Source organism: Tachypleus tridentatus, chromosome 13 (genome assembly GCF_004210375.1).
Source record: "Tachypleus tridentatus isolate NWPU-2018 chromosome 13, ASM421037v1, whole genome shotgun sequence".
NCBI classification, from domain to species: domain Eukaryota; kingdom Metazoa; phylum Arthropoda; class Merostomata; order Xiphosura; family Limulidae; genus Tachypleus; species Tachypleus tridentatus.
This window is the reverse complement of record NC_134837.1, coordinates 104,846,037-104,868,571: the sequence shown is the minus strand read 5'-3', so window position 1 is coordinate 104,868,571 and position 22,535 is coordinate 104,846,037. Positions and strand designations below refer to the sequence as shown.

Here is a 22,535-nt window from a genome sequence, read left to right as displayed (position 1 = left end):
AACTTTACATTTATACCTATAACCTGCAATCATTGTAAATTCCTTAGAAAAAGTTTAATATCATATCAATAAATGGTATAAACATTTTTTCAGGCACATAAACATGTTTACTGCTTGGTGTGATGAAATACTTCTATTTTTCGCATTCTAACTGTGCTTATTAAACTTTAGACAGATGTTGTTGTTTTTTTCAGTTTTGTGCTTTGGCAAAAGTTTGTGAAAGTGACTCTTGTGTTGATTTTGCATATTTAAATCTTAGTGAATTGTCTTGTTTACAGTTCCAAGGGTGTTTCCTACTTTAGCCCTAAAGTACCATTATATTCTTGGCTAGTTTTTAGTGTTTGTGCTTTCAATTTTGCACAAAGCTACACGAGAGCTGTCTGCACTAGCTATCTCTGATTTAGCAGTGTAAGACTAGAAGGAAGGCAGCTAGTCATCACCACCCACTTCCAACTCTTGGGCTATTCTTTTACCAATGAAAAGTGGGATTGACAGTCACATTATAACACCCCACGGCTGAAAGGGTGAGCATGTTTGGTATGATGAGGATTCGAACCCATGGCCCTCAGATTACAAGTTGAGTGCCTTAACCATCTGGCCATGCAGAGCCCAGTTTTTAATGATAAGATGTTGAACGTTCTTCATTACCTTTTGTGTGCAACTGAAAGTTGGTTATTGAATGACTTAATTCTTTCTTGACAGTATTCTTTTATTTGCTTTATCAGTATGATTGAACACTAAGGATCTTCCTTCCTTTTAAAATGTTAAAATTTGTGCCTTCCATACTTTTATAATTGCAGAATATGAAAACTTTTTTTAAAATATACAAGTTATGGTAAAACTATATATACACTGCTGGCCAAAATCTTAAGGTCAATGAACGTAAAAAATGTGTATTTTGCGTTGTTAGACTTAACCACTTATTTGAGTAGAGCTTCAAAAGATGAAAATAATAAAAGGTAAAATAAAAATAAAAAACGTTTTAGCATTTAATAGGTAAAATTGAACATTATGAAATTAACCTAAATACTAGTTGGATAAAAGTTTAAGACCATACTGAAAGAAAGAGTTAATCAGTAAACACATAATAAATTTAGTCGTTTGTGTTCAAGCATTAATATTGTCAACATCTCCCACTGACATCTCTTGTGTTACATTGGGTAAAAACATGGCAAAGGCTAAAACGTTGACAGAGTTTGAACGTGTCAGACTTGTTGACCTGCAAAAGCAAGGTCTCTCTCAAAGTGTTCACATTTTTCCTATTAAATGGTAAAAAAGTTTATTTTTATTTTCTTTTTTCTTATTTTCATCTTTCGAAGCTCTACTCAAATAAGTGGCTGAGTTTAACAACACAAAATGCAAGTTTTTTCTCTATGTTTATTGGCCTTAAGATTTTGTCCAGCAGTGTGTGATTGTGTGTGTGTGTATATATATATATATATATATATATATATATACACATTTAATTAATGTGTTTTTAAATTTAATTTTGTATTTGTGTTCATGCTGTATGTATGTTTGATTTTTAATGAGAATTTTGTATGAAAGATGTGTAATGTAACCCTACCAGAAGAGGTCTGATTAAAGCACCACTTACACTTGTATTTCATCATATTTCCACTGCATTGCAACAAAAGGGCAAATGCTTTTAAACTTTGTAGACGTGTCAGGGGCAGGTTGGTTGGGTGTCAGAATGAATGGATACCAAAAATATACAATTTTTATGAAAGAGATTATTACCAGTGCTATGAACTAAATGCAAATGTTAAAACTTATCAAAAGTATTCCAAAATATTCTTTATTTTATAGTGAAGGTAAAATTGTTATTTTAGTACAACAGTTTTATATTTATACCAAATGATGTCCTATTAATTTTATCTAATGTTAAGTAAAAAAAAAAAAGTTTTCTAACTACAGGGTGTTTGGAAAGTCACTGTTCACTTGTATATTTATTAACAGACATGTTTCAATATAGAATACAGGAGGTAAATATGAATGACAATTATAAACTATCTTGAAAGTGACCCCCGTTGTCATCAATACAGGCCTGGATCCTTCTTATTTTGTTTCTGAATACTGCTATCAGTTGCTGGCTTGAAATAGATTGAATAAAATATGATTACAAAACTGCACAGTAACTTTCTGAACACCCTGTATGAGTAGATACAACTAATTCTACAAGTTTTCAAAGTCTGAAAGCACTAAGTGAAGGAAAAAGGCATTATTCTTGTTAAGTATATGCATTAAAAGTAAATAATTAGCATTTAACAATTTGCATATGTTTGAACTTTGTAAAAGATCGTGGAATTATTTCATATTTTTGCTAGGTTTTACTTATTCTGTATTTATCATCATTTTGTGTAACTAGTGATGAGTTTTCATACTATTGTATATTTTAATTCCTATTGTACTCTTGGACAAAAAAAAGGTTTATTTGTTTAAAGGATAGGGAATTTCAAGAATTTCACAATTTAGCTTTAATCTTGATAAGGTGAAGTTTTTGGTTATGTTTTCACAGTCATCATTTCTGAGAAACTAGATAATTTTTATAATAGGATGATTGGTTAGTAACCTAATTGTAGCAAGTCTTAAGGGTGATAAACAGTTTAATGTACAGATATAAAACCAAGTTATATTAATTTACATACAGTTACAACTGGACAATTGAGTACCCATGAGCATTAATTACCATCATATATAAAATGATTGATTAATTGTAATTACAATCAAATTTATCAGTTTTGGAAAAATAATCAACTAATTGAAATAAGGGTTTCCACTTATTACTGTTTCGAATTATTCCAGTCATCCAAGTAAACAAAATATTGCCATTATGATTTTTCATTATTACTTTGTTTGAGTTAATTCAAGATTGTTCAGCATATCCAATGAATATCATGACTTGTGAAAATAATCAGCTAATGAAAATTTGTATCTCTGTTCTTACTTTTTCTGATTATTTCAACTATTCAAGTTTTGTATTGGAATCATTTATTAGTTGAATGTGATTGATTAATGGCCTTGATGATTAATCAATTACCAAATTTCTAGATCTCTTGCAAAGCTATCTCATATATTAATCTTTGATTTAAAAAAAAAAAGAAAAATTAAACCTATCCATATTTCTCGGGAAATTATCAATTTTACTTTTAATCTCCTGTAGAATACCAGCCTCCATTATAGCTGATGGATTCTCATTCCATAGGTTAATAACCCACTTAACAAATACTGGTCTTAACAGTAACTGAAATGTAGTCTATCTTTTTCACATGTTTAACTTGTGTCTTCTCTTTCTATTATTTTCACAATATAACACAAAGAACTTAGTGGTTTTTATTTTATTGATAGTCTGGATAATCTTGGAAACTTCAATAATATCATCTCTTACCCTTCTTTTTAGAAACAAATCAATTTATTAAAGCCCTTCATAAAACTACTAGGTGTATCTCAGTATTTATGTTAGGAGTAAATGGTTATAAAAAGTCTTATAAGACCACAAAAAGTGTCTAAGTTATTATTAACAGATATTTTTAATGTATAAAAGGCTACCAAACAGATTGTTGAAAGTAAGAATCTACAAGATATTTTAGATGTTAACAATTTTAGTATAAAAATTCCCCTATCTGAAAACTTTATTTATAATGCAGGGTTTTTTTACATAGAAAAATAACAATTCAAACCTTTTATTGTTTGCCCCAAAATGTTTTGGAGCCATTTGTGATATCAGGAAAGCAACTGTGGGTAGCATAGCTACAAATAGATATATTTTGCCAAGTCTATAATGTGTGTTAACATTATGCTTGACTGTTTTGTTCCATTGTCTATAATGGTTAACATTAAATACATACACATTCTTGTGGATGTTTTTGCATTATTGCCAGCAGTAAGTAGATTTAATGGTATTCCATTACAGCAAGAACCAAAGGCTATTTTTCATTAACATCATAGATGACCATATTACTTCCAGTACACAATGCAAGATGTACTCTAAATATACAGGAATCACAATTCAGACCAGTTGCAAAATTAGAAGTAAATGCATCAGTTTGGTACAAGCTTGTGGATTGTTTCACTGGAAATAAAAACTGTGAAAGGCAATGAGTGTAAGCCTATGTTATCTAATCATTTTTCAGTATTTGTTGAATATTACTTCCTAAGTTTGAATTACACAAAATTAAAGTGATATCTAGAATTTTTCAATAAGGAACACGAAGAAAACAGATTGGCACGACCTTATAAATGTTTACAAACAACAGTTCTTAGTAAAACGTATTGGCCCTTGTGGAAACATTTGTGTACATTTGAAAAAATTGTGATCAGCATTTTGGATCCATTTTATAAAGGTAGTAAATTTTACATTTTCTTAATGAAATCCTCAGTAGTAATAATAGTTATTGACAGGCGGCTATTGTAGAAAAATTTACCAGTGGTCTATCCTAAATCTCTTGACTGTTGTAAACAGTAGAATAATGGAGAAGGAAATCAGATTTTTTGTTTTCTTTCCAATTAAAACAAATTTCATGTTTTCCTGAAAATATAATTTTAACAGAGAGCAAATTATATATATATATGTTATAAATTGCCCTTTTAAAAACAAATAAATATATGACTTTGCTTATTTTGTTTTTTATTGTCTTAGAAAATAAGCTGTATATGTGTAACATTTGAGTGATAAGAAATGGCCACTTAGCCCATCGTGACTGCTCCATTTGTTTCATCAAACATTCATCTCCCCATACTCAGCTCTGACTACCCAAGTGCTCATCAAGCCCTCTTTTTAACTCTTCTAATCCTGTCAAATGACAATTTATTACAAAAGTTGATCACCCTATTTGAAAATTCTAAATAAGAGGCCTACTGCCCAGAACTTATTGCTCAAATTGTTGGTGTTTTGGAGTTAATTCTATTTCTGAATAAAAATACTATTTTGATAATTACTGTAATAGAATGGCAGACAACAGTTCAAAAGAAAATACTGCTATGATCACTGAAGATGAGGAAGAGATCAATTACAGGCCTCCTGCAGAACGAACTTTACAAGAAATAATAGAAGCTGATCATGAGGATAATAGCTTGAAAAAGTATAAAGAAACCCTGCTTGGACAGGCTACCAAAGAGATTGTTGTTGTAGGTAAGGAATACACCCAATTTATTGTGTAGAAATCATAAAATTCAAATTATTATTTTTGTTGTGAATAAGAGAAATGCTCTTTATTGAGAAGAGTGAAGAGGTTAAAAAGACTGTTTAAGTCTTTTTTTTTTGCCCTATAAATATTTTTGAAACAAATTTCATACTCATTACTCCAGTCTGTATTCCCCATCAATTTTGTGCCACTGTTGAACATGTAAATAGCATGTGACTATTCTCCATCAATAGTATTATGCCACCTGTAATGGCACAGCTAGTTCACTCTGCTATTCCCATGCTATCTACACTTTCTTAATTGACACAATATTGAATAAAGATGTTTTTTTTTATTTTTCACGTGTGACTTGTATTTATGATTGTGCTTCTTTGCTATTTCAATTTTTTTAAAACAGGTTTATTTTACTGTTTCTTTCAGTTGTTTCAATAATTTCTTTTTATCTGAGTCAGCTTAAATGAATTGTTGATAAGTCTAGGATAGCAACAAGCTACTGTATGTTTACATGTACAAGTGCCAGCAAACTTTTACAATCTCACTGTCTAGGTCAAGAATGCAAAAGGTGAATGAAATCCTTGCCCAGAACTTGGTTACTTACAGTGCATGTGTCTATGTTCTGTGTCATCATATACAAATTCTGAATGATATATTAAATTTCATATTTTAGGAGAGGTGGTAGATAAATTAGAGAAGGGGAGGTACTTGGAGAAAAAGCCATTTCTCAAAGTCAGGGAAATTCAGGATGTTCTTTTAATATTGCCTTACAAAATTAAGAGCTTAAAACTTGTATACTTTAATGTTTAGATTATTAACTATGATTTTTCCCTCGAGGTGGATTACAGTATGTGGTGAGGGGACCTCCCAGAGAAAGTTTTGTACATTCAATTTACCTCCTCTGGGTTCTAAACATCCACCCTCATGTTTGCCATGTGGGGTGATCTGTGAAGGGGAAGAAAGGATCCCAGTGGTTGTGTGGTTCAACTTCAACACACCACTTTGGCCTTCAATTCCTGCTGGGGTGGTTTTCCCAGGATTAGTCAGCTGGTCCACTTGGGCTAGGGTCAACTGAGTACCAGTGTTGAACGTTCTCAATGGATGTTGTGGACATTGTGTCTGATACTGGTGTTTGGGTGTAGTGCTCAACAAACCCTGGTGTTGCTGCAGTGTCCTTAATTGGCATTGTAATGTCTTCCTGTGGGACTCCATGGTGGATGGTGCTGGTGGGCACTGAAATATAGCAGCATCTTTGTTATGGATACCCCAATTTATGAAAAAATAAATAAAATGATAAAATTGAAATGAAAACAACCACGTATGGACGATTCTGCTGTACAGTCAACATTGCAGTCAGATTCTGTACCTTGATTTTTAATTATCTATTCTTTATCTGAGAAATTCTTAGGGCAGATGTCCCACTTTTTTATTCAAAAGTGATTAGAGGGGGCTTGCTGGTTCCTCTAAGTCAGTAAAGAAGTTGCACTCTGGAGACATTTAGGTGGAAACATCTTCACCACAACATATCAAAGTCCTCTTGAAATCAAAGGCCATTAGGGGTATACCTATCAAGATTACTCCTCATGTAACTTTGAATACTTTCATAGGAGTTATAGTTGAGAGGGATTTAAAGAACGTTCCTGATTCAGAGATCCTCGCTGGTTTCTCCAGCCAAGGAGTTTCTGCAGTGTGCCAAATCTCCACTTGCAAAGACAGAATTTTGTGCCTACTAATGTTCTGATAGTGATGTTTACATCACCACAAAGCAGTTTATGTAAACTATAAGGTATGGCCATACATTCCAAACCCTCTCAGATGTTTCCAGTGTCAATGGTTCAGTTGCTCAAAAACATCATGTCATAGTTCTTTAACATGTGCTCATTATGGTGGCAAAGACCATGATGCTTACGAGTGCAAACTAGAACCACGCTGTGTTAACTATAGTGGTCCACACCCCTCTTTCTTCTCCACCCATTTATGACAAGAAATAGAGTAAGAAGGGTAGGAGATACTTTTTGCAACACTTGAAGACTGCAAAAGAATGGCCAAGAAGTAGCTGATATCTGGAGCATCACTGATACCCTAGGTCAGTGGTTCCCAACCTTTCTTATGCCCTGCACCCCTAAAAAATTTTAATATGTTCTCGCACCCCTCACAGCAATTATTTATTTAAGAATAAAGGTGAAGGTGGCCAAAACAAATGTTATCTTGCACTCCTGGTTGGAAACCACTGCTCTAGATGAAAGCTTTTGCCAGGTATCTAGTACTTCTGTTTGTTCCTCCACCTTCTTGGCCATCAAGACTTGAGCAGAGCATTCACCTTTTTTCTTTCGAACTGACTGTCTCTATGACTATAATTGTCCCTTTCACTGGTGGAACTGAAACTGGCCCTTCATCGGTCTGGCAGTACATCTGTTGTGCCATCTATCTCCTTGTTCTCTTGATATTCTAATTGTTTTTAACTGGATCTGACAGGAGAATGTTTTTCGTAATGCCTGGTGCCAAGCTATTATCTTCCTTTCTCTAAGCCTGGGAAAGATCCCAAGATTCCTTCAAACTACCCTCCAGTTGTTTTGACAAGCTGTCTCTGAAAGACCTTAGAGAGGATGGTTAATGGTTCCTCAAATCAAACAACCTCCTCTCGCCCACCCAGTGTGGGTTCCGACACACTCCACCATAGACCACCTGATTTGACTTGAAATGTCAGTTAGAGAAGCCTTTCTCAAACGACAACATCTTGTATCAATATTCTTTGACATTGAGAAGGCTTATGACACAACATGGAGGTATGGCATTTTGCGAAACCTCCATATATATGGGTTACATGACCATTTACCGATTTTTTATTAATTTTTTTAATGGACAAGAAATTCTAACTTTGTTTTGGTTTGACACTTTCCCATACTTTTCTACAGGAACTTGGAGTCCCTCAGGGCTGTGTTTTGATTGTCACTCTTTTCAGTATAAAGATTAATGCCATCACTGAATAACTCCCTCTCACTGTTGCAAACGGGCTCTATGTCGATGACTTTCACATCTCATGTCAGTCGTTGAACATGAGATACATTGAGCGGCAACTGCAGACTGCCCTCGATCGTGTACTAAAGTGGACCATAGCAAATGGCTTTAATTTCTCTCTCTCTAAAACTGTTTGCATGCACTTTTGCTGCCAACAGGGTATTCATCCTGATCCTGAACTTTGTATTGGTGAAGTTGTGCTGCCTGTGGTCCCTGAGACCAAGTTCTTGGGGCTTATCTTTGACCATAAGCTGACCTTTATACTACACATTAAGCAGCTACGGGTCAAATGCACAAAAGCACTGAACATCTTCCGTGTCCCCTCTACCACCAGTCAGGGAGAGGATCGATGTTCTATGTTAAAGATATATCGTATTCTTATTCGATCAATACTCGACTATGGATCACTGGTCTGTGGCTCTGTCAAACCCTTGGCCTTAAAGATGCTGGACCCCATTCATCATCAAGGACTTTGACTCTGCACTGGGGTTTTCCACACCTCCCCAGTTCAGAGCTTATGCATAGAATCTCATGAACCTTCTTTGCACCTCTGCTGTTTGAGGCTGTCTTTACTGTATGCTTTAAAACTTAATTACTTACCAATGCATCCCACTTGGGGTTGTGTTTTCCTTCTTCGATGGGCCATACTTTCAGAACAGACGATCTGCCATTGCTCCCTTTGGCCTTCACGTCCAGGTGTAATTGGATGAATTGGATAACATTGCAGTATCCACTGGTCAGCCCATCCCACCATGGCTTACTACAATCCCCAAATGTGACCTTTCTTTAAGTCATCTGATAAGAGCAGATACTCCCGATTGGAAGTTCCATCTTTTATTTACTTGACATCTTTCAAACAATCTTTCCATTCAAATTTACACAGATGGTTCCAAATCAGGTGACTCTGTGGGCTCTGCCATGGTTTGTTGTGGTTCAGTGGTTGTGCACAGAATTCCCTCTACAGCTTCTGTGTTCACTGCTGAACTGTATGCCATTTCTCTTGCCTTGGATCATATTGAAGGTAAGCATTACTCCAACTGCACTATTTATACTGACTTGCTTAGTTCTCTACTGGCTATGGAATTGCAGAGATGCCAACCATTATGATTTTGGTGTATACGTTACGAATATACGCTCGTACAGGCAAGACTATCGAGATTGGAATGGGGTCTACTCCCAGTATCTTCATGCATTATCTGCATGATGTGGCTGTATTTTCTTGAAGTAGATATTATCTCCCTCACATAGCAATTTTACACACACCTGTTTACCTTTGACTTGGGTAAGTCATGTCATTTTTTTTCATTTATATTTTTTTAATTTTAAAGACATCCTCATTTTCTTTTCTTTTTTATTGATGATAGGATTCTACTTCATATGGGATGTTGCCAGGCCAGGTATGCTTTGTTTCAGGCCTGCACTGTTTACTGATTGTGCTATAATGCTCATTGTACAGATAGGATGTTCTGCAAGACCACTGGTGTATGTAAAATGGCATGTATTTATATTTCTAGATATTGGTAAGTTTCACTCAGTAGTTGACCATCACTTGTGCTTCATGAGTGAAGCAGAAAGGGATTTCTGCCTATCTCTGCCAACTCCTTTTTTACTTTCCCCTTATTTTTCTTTCAATGGAACAAGGGAGCCCTTACCACTTCTCAGTTCCTGTACAAGAAAGAATGTCTCCTGAGTGAGTTGTTGAATTTTGATTTACCATATGTACTCTTGATTTTCCTCTCATGCAGTGGACAACTGTTGGAGCAGGAACAGCATATGCAGGATTTTCTTAGTAATACTGGGTTTGGGATGACACTGTCTTGTTCCTATGGTTGTGTGCAACAGAGACCTCTCTTGTTAATTCTGATTCCAGATAGTTCTTTCCTTGTTCCTATAGTTGAGTTTGGGGACTTCATCTTCCTCATAATACTAGCAACAGGATGTATATGCACTGTTCCTACTGGCTACAGATATTGCCCTCTTATGGTTGACATGAGGCAATACCATGACTCCTGTAATGCTAGGTTCAGTTTATTGTGTTTGTTGTTCTGATGATGGTTTTAGGAGTTTGTCTGGTTTTGGCCAACTGCTAATGTCTACTTCATAATTTTGGTTGTTTGACATATGTTACTCTCTTTACTTATGATTGGGGTTGGTGAGTATGTGTAACGTGATCCACATGCCCTAACTACTGTGTTTATGCTACATCGTATTTTTTAATCTGTTTTTAATTCTCATCCTCCTAATGCCAAGGGCGAGTTATGGAGCCTTTTCTGTCTGTTTGAGGTTGTGTGTCTATATATTTCATTCAGTTTATATTTTTTATTATAAATAGAACTTTGCCAAACACACTGCACTTGTGAACATTCTTTTTCCTCTCATATTAGATTCATTTTGTGCTTCAAGGATAATGAGCATACTTGTTCCAGATGTAGTGCAGTACCCCACATCTGTGCTTCAGTTTCAACGTTGGGTGCCTACATGAAATATGACATTCTAGCTCTATGTTAGTGGAAGTAAGACTTCATTGGAAACTAATTTTTTCTTGCACTGAAAATGTATTCCCGATTGGTAGATACATCTTCTCGCATATTTCCCACTCTTCCTCTACACTGTTGGTGTTCTTCTTGTAGAGCCTGCTAATTTTTAAAAGTGAGAATTGAATGGGAATAGTAGAGAGTTAACTGCACCAATATAGGGAATGCGCTACTACTGGTAGAGAGTAGTCACATGCTATATATATGTTTAATAGTGGTGCAAAATTGGTGTAGTTTATAGTCTGGTGTGCTAGGCATGAAAAATGTTTAGCAATGCTTATGGGGGTAGAAAGAAAATAAAGATAGCTTCTTTGTGTAAAATAAATATTTATCAGAAATATATTTTCTGTGTCCTTAAGAAAATTCCAACTTTTGTTATCTGAAAATGACATCTTTTTCTTTCTTTTTCTTAATTGAGGAAAATATTATTATTCTTTAGGATAAATGCAGGTTGAATGATCAGTTGATTGATGCATGACTGAGAGTTAAATAAACTACACCATAAATCTTAGCTTTCATTTAATAGAAGAACATGAACAATAATTTCTCAAGTTAACTTGGCACAAAGGTGTTTTGTAGCTAAGCAAATTAAAAAAAAAAGCCTGGCTTTTTATGTTTTTAAAAATTTCAGCACAAGAACCGATTTTATTATTTTTATAGCCTTAGCATTCTTATAAAGTGGCCTTAATAAAGAGCCAAAATTTGAAATAAATATCTTAATCTATGTTTCTTGGGGTTATGTCATGCCAAAAGTATTTTACAACTCCTTTGTGTTGTAAAAGTTGTGTAACATTACAAGTATGATTTGCAATAAATGTAATTAAACCAACCTTGATATAGGTACATTAAATTTACATGCTGCTATCCCTCCCTAACAGTTTAAATTATTTTCCAACTTAATTAGTTTGATTCATATCTTTTAAAGTTTCAAGCATCAGAATATCTTCTAATTTGGAGAAAACAAAATCAGTGTCCTTTCAATAGCATTTCTATCAGAGTTATTATATTGGTGCATGCTTTTCAATACAAAAAGCTACTAACAACTTTTTAAAAAAATTGAAAAAGAACCACTGAAACAGATTAATTAAATAATTTTTAGCTTGCATTACTAAAGAACATCAAGTCAAATAAATATGACCAATGGACAATAAAAGAACATTTTGTCATTTCAAGGCTCTCCTTGTATGCTAGCTCTTAAGAAACACAAGAGTTTAGACCCACTTTTTATTTTTCAGGAAATCATCAATTTTCTTCTTAGCCATATTGCTACAGGTCATGGGTCAAAAGCCATGTCATTTGTTTGTTGACTTGCATTAAAAATTTTATTAAATTACAATTTTATGAATTTATATCAGTAACTTTGGTTTCAACCTGTAGATTATAATTTAAATTTTAGTATTATACATTATTCATTTTTATAATTGAAATGTAAATATTAAAAAAACTCTCATATTAATTTTTGTGTTCACGTGGTTTGTTGAATGCAGCACTGGTTCATATTAGACACTTGTAATGTCAAAATACAAAGTCTGCAGTTTCATATGAATCATAAGCTCAAATTAACAGTTATAACAAGCTACTGTATCAAATAAGAACCGTCTATCTTTTATTTTAACTGAGATGTCATTCCTAGTGAATCAATCTAAATGTCCCTTCTCATCTCTTTCCATTTTTGGAAACAGTCCCTTATTTACTTACTTGTGTATATGACGCATGAGTAACCAGTTAAAAGCTCAATGTCCCCCTAGTGAATCTCTCAGCCTTTTTCATGTGTTAGAATTTATCTTGTTTTCTCAAAACAAGATTTCTAAAGGTAATAGGTTGTATCTTTTATCGTGCTCAAAACCGCATATTTTTTTCAGACCAAAATACAGCTTATTTACTAAACTTTATAATTAAACAGAATTCTATGGTATCATAATTTATAATTTTTGGTTATTTAAATGTATATATAAAATCTAAACAAAATATTTCATTTCCTATCTTCCATGTGTGAAATCTGTAGCTTAGTAAGCTACAAAAAGCAGCAACTGAGTACAAAGGTGTTAACAAGAGAAGATAATTCTTTGCTTTACCTTTTGATTTACTGCTCTATGTATTATGAAATGCTTAAGAACTTGTTTGTAAATAGTAATAATCTGTATAAATATACAATTTATAATTGAAATGTGACTGTATTTTAGCTGATACTAGTCCACTTAAACACAGCCAAGATAGTTCAGTTTTTATATTATTGGATTTGATAACATGAGTGCATGTGTGCTTCATCATTATAACTTCTATATTGTTAGCAAGGCATGACTGGAAGGTCAATATAAAATATAATAAATATATGTAAATGTATAATGTTATGAGATTTATGCTATTTAGACTAAACATTTGTAGTCATTCTAGAACAGTGCTCCCAACCAGGGGTGCGAGATATCATTTGTTTTGGCCACCTTCACTTCACCTTTATTCTTAAATAAATAATTACTATGAGTGGTGCGAGAACATGTTAACATTTGTTATGGGTGCAGGGCATAATAAAGGTTGGGAACCACTGTTCTAGAAAGAAAAAAGCATAATTTATATTTAGTTCCTAATTTTGTATGATGGTTACAAGGCTGGTCAAATTTACAGACCCCCTATAGTTAGGGTACATATAATATAAAATATCACTAAAAGTAAATATTTGAAATGTATTTTGGAGGCTTTAAATATCACACAAATAATATTTTAGAATTTTGAGGTTAAGAATAGTATTTTTAATGATGACATGAAAATTGCTTTTCACTTGGACTAGTAACAAAACAGACTTTATTTTACAAAGAAATCCTTGGTAAAATTACTTCATTAAAAATCTAAATTTTTGTTTACAGAAAACTTGGAATCAATACTAAAAGTCTGCCAAATTTTCTGAAGATACATATAAAGCATTAAAAGTTATAACATTTGTATTAATAAAGGTACAATCAAACCCTCACATACAGTCATAGTGAAAGTTGTCTTCTTATTGTGAGGAAAGTACTTTTATTTAAAACTGTGTTCTGTGATTTTTTAACAAAAAGATTGTTTCACAAACAGTGGTTATTTTTCTGTCCAAATCTTGAATACCCAAAGTGTCAACTTTTGATTTTTGTTTATAGTGCCTTTCAGTAGATGGCTCCATATTGTATTTATTATTCTGATACAGTGAAGATACTGCAGCTTTTATTAATTAGTACTGCCATCTGTCAGCATAAATTTTCAATACTCATCACTAGCCTTCCACTTCCTGTTTTTCATATCAGCTTGTAAATGATTATGCAGAAACTCTCCATCAATAGGAGTATGACATAACCCCTATCATAACCAGTGCTCTCTTCTCATTAATCACTTCTTGATTGGCAGTAGCTCTGTAGAGACATACTTGTTTTTATACTACAGGCTTGAATTTTCTTTACTATGGTTTTGATATTTATTTACAGGAGCTTTTTTGGAAGTGTATTGTGAATCCCACCCTGTGGTAAGTTGTACCTGACCAGGTATAATTTTATTTTAGAAAATCCACTTTGTCAATACTGCAACCATGTTCTCTTTCAATTACATTGTAGCTCTTTTTACCTAAGATTTTATGCTGCCAGGTTTTGGTTGTGTTTTCATTCAATTGTCATCTATGTCAAAACAGTTACATCATAGGCTTTGGTTATGCATGCCTTAGTGATAGTGTTCCATTGGACTACTAGTAGTTCTCTCTAGTGGTCTTTTGCTTCATAAATATGTTTGTTCTGAACCACACGCTCATGGACACACGAGTAAATCAAATAGGAATTGCTGCCCATCAGCATCTCTGATGCTCCATTGCATTGAGAATCTTCCCACCATAGATCTAATGTACCATTACATATGCTGCTGAGTATTAGTAGCTTTACTTTTCAAAATGGAGTTTTGTGGTTGTCAGTTTCATTGATTTTGGTGTTGCAGTCCTCTAGACTCTCCAACGTATTTTCCCCTCCTTTCTTATAATGGAGTGTGAAAGTCCCAAGCTGTTAGGGTAGTGTACCATGTAGGCCTATCGTATTGAGTGGTACATAATAACACTCAGTTGAGAGTAGGGTAGTGGCATTCTGTGGGTATCAATACCATATAGCATTTCCTACTGCAGACCTGATGTACAGTTTTAGATACCTCTAGGTTTTTGTTGATAGCATGATGCCTTTCTTATCATGGATCTGATATACAATTTCAGGTTTCCTTTGCATAAAAATCTCATTAAGTAAATATTTTTAACAAATTATTTGAACATAGTTGCTACATCTGCATAAATTGTTCTTAATATTGTGGATGTTGTGTTGGAAAAGATAAAATACTGTGTTTGAATAATTCAGATGAATGTTTCTGGATTTTTAAGAATGACATTCTAGTTATGGAATGTATAAATAACTTAATGTTTCAGCTATGGCTAAGCTTGTTTCTAGTTGTGATTTCACTACATAAAAACAGATCTAATAATAGTTTTCAGTTACCTGTTTGATAATTTTATAGACTCTGAAAGAAATGTTTCTAAATATAATTTTACTAAAATTCAGTGTAAAAATATTCCTCATTTTTATGTTTATAATAATTATAGTGAACAGGTATACAACCAAACAGTGGTTACTCCTGTGGGGGTTAACTTCTCATATATGGCCAATTTATATTTGCTTTTTAGGAAAATATATTTATGACACAGACTGTTCAAATTCTATGTTGTATAAATATGCTCTTTGTTACATAGATGGTTGAATTGCTATAAATAATCAGAACGTTTTACTAAGTATAATATATCCAAGAGAAAGTGTCATTACATTACAATTAAAAAATGTTTTTAAGTGTTTGTAATAACAGTAAGATTTTTACAGATAATGTTATTTTATTTGTGACTAAACTGGAAAATAATAGTTATAAATACTGACAAATAAAAAAAAAGTTTTGCAAGATTTTGTAATAAATTTGAAAATATATTACAAGGTAAATATTTAATTAGGAAAAACCCCTCATAGATGCTTTTTAATATTTAAAATTAAAAAACATTCAGTATAGCCAGGACTGAAAAGACTGACTTCAAGGAGCTAGCTTTGTCTCAGAATCCCTGTGCTATACTTGAATAATGTTATATCAAAAAAAAAAAAAAAACTATCTCCAGTATTTAAGGTTAGTTTGTAGTTTAAGATCTTGTATCAAATATGTCATTTTTAGAAAAGAGTGGAGGATGGGAATTATTTGTAGTGGAATTTTTGGGGTGGTTACTGTTCTTTAAGAATTTTTAGAACTTCTAAAGGTGGATGATAGTAGGTAATATGTAGTAGAAATATTTTTTAAGGTGGTTTTATTTTATTTGTACTTTTGGTTTTAGTTCACCTCTAAAGGTAAGTGCCTACCCACAACATGGTACAGACAGTGAAAGACAATAAAAGTTGAGATGTTGTGGGTATAAGCACTGAACTCTGCACCCTTAATTAATTTTCTATGGCCATTAACTGATTTCTCATATGCTGTTAGGATTTTGTCTGATAGATAGGATATTGCCAACACTGCTTACTACTACAGAAAAAAATATCAATCACAACCATAGGATTATGACTGGTGTGATTAATTTTTATAAAAAGTTTTGAAAATTTCTCTGAGGTTCATTATTGTTTTATGGTGCTGGTTTTGATCACCTATTGACAATTAATTTAAATAATATAATAGTTTTGAATCTATTCCTTTCATTTTATGTACAAATGTTGCACTTTTCCTCCAAGGCTTAGACATTCTTCCTACCCACTGTACCTTTTAATATGATTCCTAGGGGGTCACAACACAGTTATAAAAGAGCAGTGAACATATCTGGATCAGATGTGTGGTGGTCTCCTGCTCAGGTGCAATTTTTTTTTTTTTTTAAATTGGTTTCACACCTTGTGGTCTCTCTTTGGGCACTTCTTAAAAGGAGATCATGTTTTTACCAGCCCTCCACAATATCAGTGTGGGATTCTAGCTATTTTGTGAGAGAATTAAGATATAATATTGAAAGTTAACATTTTTTTTTTAAACTGAAAATATATCACTGAAAGATACTTACCTCCTTTCGTGTCTCCCACCAGCTTCTCCACTTTCAGTGATATGTGGTGCAGTTCTGACTAATTTAAAGGTGGTTTAGAACTACAAATATGGAGAGGACACTGGTCATGATAAAGGTTATGTTGGGTTCCTATTGGTGAAAATCTTCTGCATAATTATTTACATGTGAATATGCAGATGTGAGAGTGGAAGGCTAGTGAAGAGTATTAATAATTTCCTCTGATAGAAAGCAGTACTGACATCAATCCTTAAAAAAAAAAGGGGGGGAGGCAGAGAGAGAGAGAAATTCTCTAATTTACTGTAATTTCCTTTTCTGCTTTTGGAATTAAAACAACATAAGAATACTGACTTTGAGAAATTAGTAATATGTGTAAAAATACAAGAGATAGTCAGTATTGAATCATTAGCCCTGTTGAACTTGTGTGTTACTTTGGAAGATACTACAAGTGCATTTCTTGCTTGTTCTGGGCTAGTATTACTGCCAAGCCAATTTTCTCCTGAGCCCTTTCAGCTGTGTGGACTTTATAATGTAATGATCTATCTCACTTTTAATTAGTAATAAGTAAAGAATTGGTGGTGGGTGGTGAAAACTAGCTGTCTTATCTCTTGTCTGTCACTGCTAAATTAAGTACAGCTAGTGTTCCAGTAGTTTTGTATAAAATTCAAAACAAACATTCTGGTGATTTATTTTTAACATCTACATAAATCTGGTCAATTCCAACATTTTTCATTGTATACTCGGGGTCAAGAATATTGTTCATAACTTCTCTTGTAAAAACAAGAGAATTTAAAATCTTAGCTACCTTATAGTCTTCAATATTAACATTACTATCATCATTCTTTAAGGGTTCAAACCCATTTCCGTTTATCTGAATATTTAACATATCTTTAAAAAAATCCTTTCTCATGGTTTTAACATTATCTATCAGTTGTTTCTCACAAACTCTTTTAGATTTCTTAATTTTTATTGTATTTATATTTTAATGAAATCCCTGATTTTTATTTAGTTACATAAATTTTCTGGCCTATTTATCAGTTTTAAACTTAGGAAGTTTATCTCTGACAAAAGAGTAATTAATGAGGCAAGGCTTGGAAAATTAAATGAAACACCTCAACATATGAGAAGTATAATTTTTTAAACATTTATTTGTTCTGTTTTTTATTTATGATGAAAGTAGTGATTAGTTCTATATAGCAGTATGTTTTTAAAATTTCAATAAATTATATATAAATGTGAAGTGAAACCTTTTACTGCTGTTAAGCACTTGCATCGAGAACCACATGCATGATTCTAACTGTAGAGAAAGAATTCTCAATTTTAATTTTTTTCTTTATGAAAAATACATTTCATTTGAACTGTTTTCAAACATGAACTATTTATTTCCCTTTGGTAAATATAAATAATTTGTGAGAGTTATATATAGTTTGGACCAAACTTCTTATTCTGTTGTGTTTGATCAAGCCAGGTTTGTTGGTTAAGGCAAACAAGTTGATGAGGAAGTCGCTTTTAGAAAATAAAGTTTAGAGGTGGCTTGAATGGGTAATGAAAGAAACGTTTGTTACTTGTAATACCTTTTTATTACCCATTCAGGTAGCCATTGTAATGAATGTTGTAACACCAGAACACAGTATTTTGTACAGCCTATCTATATAGAAATTTTGCTAGACAGTGCTGTCAGTGGTTTTATTATGTGTCTACCCTAAAGTTGTAGGTAAATGACTTGTTTATGTATTTTTGTGTGAGATTTGAAAGGCATTGTTCTACTTGTTTGTCCAATACATTGATAAAATAACACATTCTAAAATTTTGAATTACTACTTCATGTATGCATAATACAACAGTATTTTTGTATATTTAACAGATCCAAAAAATCCAGGTAGAGTGCTTGTCAATTCCCTTTCTCTTATAGTTGATGGTCAACCAAATAGAACATTGGATCTTTCAGGTAAATAAAAGTAATAGAAAATAGTTTTGAAATTGTTAATAATAAATTGTCTTCAATTTTTTATTTAATTGTTGTACAAGTATTTTTGAGAATGTTAAAATATATAAATGTGAGGATTTATAATGTTGTTTTAACATTTTCTTAGGGAGTTTCCTAGTGTTCTAAATTTTGTCAAAAGATGGCAAGAGAAATAAAAACCTGAAGTGTAGCAGATTTTTCTTGCAGACACAATTGTTTTGCATAATTTTGCATTTATAATATGACCTCTGAGATGACAAAGGACCATATGGTCCTTCAAGACTTCTGTATACTCCCATCTGGCAAAAAAGAATAAAAATTTTAAACCACTTTTTATTTTTTAGGAAATCATTGATTCCCTGTTAAACTCTATGACAACCGAAATCCGATATTGCCAGATGGTTAGAGTGCTCGACTAGCAATATGAGCATTGCAAGCTTGAATCTCCATCACGCTAAATGTGCTTGCCCTTTCAGCTGTGGGACTCTTACTACGTGAGAGTCAATCCCACTATTCGTTGGTAAAAAAGAGAAGCACAAGAGTTGGTGATGGGTGGTTATGACTAGCTACCTTCCCTCTTGTCTTAACACTGCTAAATTAGGACATCTAGCACTGATAGCCCTTGTGTAGCTTTGAGAAAAATTAAAAAAAAACAACAAACAAACTATGACAGCTGATTGCAAATCATTCTGTAAGATAACCATCCTGTTATGAAAATAAAATTGTTTTAAACAGAGTCTCATCTGTCTTTTCCAAGCCTTAAACATGTGACCTGTTATCTTCAGGATACGACACAGGTTTTCATCCTCATTATCTTTCATATAATGTTGTGAACCTCAATAGGATCATATCTTATCTTTCTTTTCTCCCTGAAAAGTTGAGAAATTTCAATTTATTCTCATAAGATAACCCTTGGATTCTTGGAATCATTCTTATGACCCTCTTTTGAATTCTTTACAATAAATCAATATATTTTCTCTTACAGGGCACCACAAAATTGTACACAGTATTCCAAGTGAGGTCTAAGTAGTGATTTACATAGAAATAATTAATATATTTTTATAACTTCAAATCAGTATATCTATAAATTTATCTTAGAATTTTGTTAGCATCACCACTCTATTAATTTATTTATCATTGTGACAAAACCCTTTATTCGTGTGATTGAGTAAGATACTATCTACATTTAACTGTGTTTTAAATTATGATAACCCAAATGCATTACTTTTCACTTTATACCACTAGAAGTCATTTGTCAACTGTTTGTCATACTTTACAAATTGACCTAAATCTTTCTGTAGTACCTCAACATCTTTAGTACAGTTAATAATACCAAAATGTTTCATGTCATCAGCTAACTATACTAATTTACATGTTGTGCATCTATCACTATAATTACTGTAAACAAGTAAAAGGCAAAGCAATGACCATTGAGATATGCCACTAATAATACAGTCCAGTAGTTTGACTGGCATCCATTAATTACAGATTTTGCTTTAAGTAACATAGTAAGAGTTTAACATTATTAAGGCAAGGCTTTCCTTTAATGAATCCATGTTTGCTGTCTTTTATATCATACTTCAATAAATGACTTTGCAAAGATTCTTTTATCAGTCCCTTTAGACTTTTTTCACACTAATGAAATGATAATAACTTTCCTGTAATTTCAAAGGCATCTCTCATCACCTCCTAAAATCTGAATTAATATTAGTAGTTCTTCAATACTTTGGTGCCTACGTTTTGATAATTTAAACTTTTTGAAGTTGTCCTAGTATGGTGCGACTTTATGTGGAAGCATGTATTTTTGGTTATCACAAGAGATTAATCTTATTTCTGTTTATCTGTCTCTAGGTGACTTGGGAAATTTAAATAAAAGAATATTTATTGTAAAAGAAGGAATACAGTACAGGATCCAAATCAACTTTTATGTACAACGAGAAATTGTGACTGGATTAAAATATGTACAAAGGATTATGAGACATGATGTTCTGGGTGAGATTTAGCTGTATGAAAATATCTTGCAAACTTTCTTGTAAGGTGTAATAACTTTCATTAAGCTGATGCATATAAATATCTTTAGATTATGTATGCATAATCTAAAAATATAAATATTATATTTAATATTTATATATAATATAAATATATCTTTAGATTATGTTAATAACTGTGTGCATATTGTGTGCTATACTACTACTAAAACCTTTTTATGAGTGCTTCTGACAATTTTTATGACATAGAAATAGACATCTAAAGAGTTGCATTGAAATTAAGTGCAAAAGCATGTTTCAAATTCCATAGTTTGTGTTCACTTCCACTAGGCAACCGAAATACTTTTGTTCATTAAGTGCATGAATTGAGGAGAAAGTGGGGCTACTTTTTTTGGCTTATGCCTAAGTTTTGTCTTTTGTTGTTGCTGTTTATCTGGCTGCAATTCATTAACTCATAAATCATATGATCTTATGAAATGTATGTGGAGAAAGACGGATAAGGAGTCAGTGGTTATGTTTGATGGAGAGAAAGATATGGATACTGAACAAATACGGTACAACTTGTTCACTGTATTTAAAAAGACAACAGACTGACAAAGGAAAGTTCAATGACCCTGTTGTTTCCATAGAATAACCAATGTGAAACAGTCAGTGATAAAATGACAAGGGCTGCTCATAATCATCCAGTTATATAAGATGTTGAATAGAAATATATCAAAAGGTAAACATAGCCCTGAATTTAGTAGACAATTGACTCCATGAATAATTTGTCAGGTATTGCATCACAGTGTGATTAAATCAACCCTATTTGCATTTCAGGTCTATTCCTGCATAACACAAACTGATATAATTTTTATTACAGCATAAGTGCAACCTTAATCCCAGATTTTTAAAAGTATCTGTAATTTTTACACTTTTCTTATTACACCTCATCAAGACAAGTAATGATCAGTTTGCTGATAATATTGTTGAATGAAAATCATATTTTCAATTTGAGGAGTTTAACATAGATTACAACTTTTTTTTTAATCTTAAGAAAATTCAGGTTTCTTTTATGGATAGAAACATAGAATGTGTTAGTAGACCTAGTGATGAAAGTCATTGTACATTAGCATCTTCAGGATTCAGAATTCACAGGAATACTAAGCATTATGTTAAAAGTTTTTGCAGAAAATAATCTTTTGAATATATATCTAAGATTTGAATAATTCAGTATAGTGTTTATTTTCTGAATTGCATATACCCAAGTAAACTTGTTAGCCATTTTGTTGTTCCAGTGGTATGCAATTTTTTTGTAACTGCTATGCAGTTATTTTGTGTAGCAACTGCTGGTATGCTACATTTTTTAAACAAATTGTTCCTTGCTGTAGTTGGTTACTAAGGCCAATAATTCCTGAACCAGAATAGTTCTTTCTTGTGTGTACATATATTACATGTGATTGAATTTTCAAGTCTTTGTACAGTACTTAAAATATAAATCTCTATTAATGCAAGATTTAATTATTAGAACAATAACTAATGTAATATGCATAGCAAATCAAGCTGTTTTAAAATTATTAAAAATGTAATATCTGACTAGGCATAATAACACACTTCATAGTACTTTTGATGAGTTAAAACAAGAGCCAACTTTCCAAAATACATTTTGGTTACAAAAAAAAAAACAGATGTGGCTTTGTAAAAGAGGTGTATGATAGTTTTTATTGCAATGTCATTTAATATAGATTAAAACTTTTTGAAATACTGTGGTTACAAAATGTTTCCTTCCTTTAAAACATTAGTAGTTTTCATTGGTTATAGAGCTGTAAATGTGACCCTTTATAACTTCCA

The 22,535-nt window shown here is 32.5% G+C and overlaps 1 protein-coding gene across 6 annotated transcripts in view; it reads left to right on the top strand.

The window, feature by feature from the left end:
• Positions 1 to 22,535, top strand: part of LOC143240625 (rho GDP-dissociation inhibitor 1-like) — a 28,741-nt gene that overhangs the window by 1,606 nt on the left and 4,600 nt on the right. For 2 of the 6 annotated variants that reach the window (XM_076483365.1, XM_076483364.1), the window contains exons 2-4: positions 4,947 to 5,131; positions 18,616 to 18,699; positions 20,569 to 20,709. In XM_076483365.1, coding sequence (XP_076339480.1) covers positions 4,948 to 5,131; positions 18,616 to 18,699; positions 20,569 to 20,709 — 409 coding nt within the window. In that variant the 5' untranslated portion in view covers position 4,947. Of the gene's footprint in view, positions 1 to 3,950; positions 4,104 to 4,185; positions 4,344 to 4,946; positions 5,132 to 18,615; positions 18,700 to 20,568; positions 20,710 to 22,535 lie in introns of those variants that run through there. The other 4 variants (XM_076483369.1, XM_076483368.1, XM_076483367.1 and 1 more) reach the window with 3 other exon arrangements.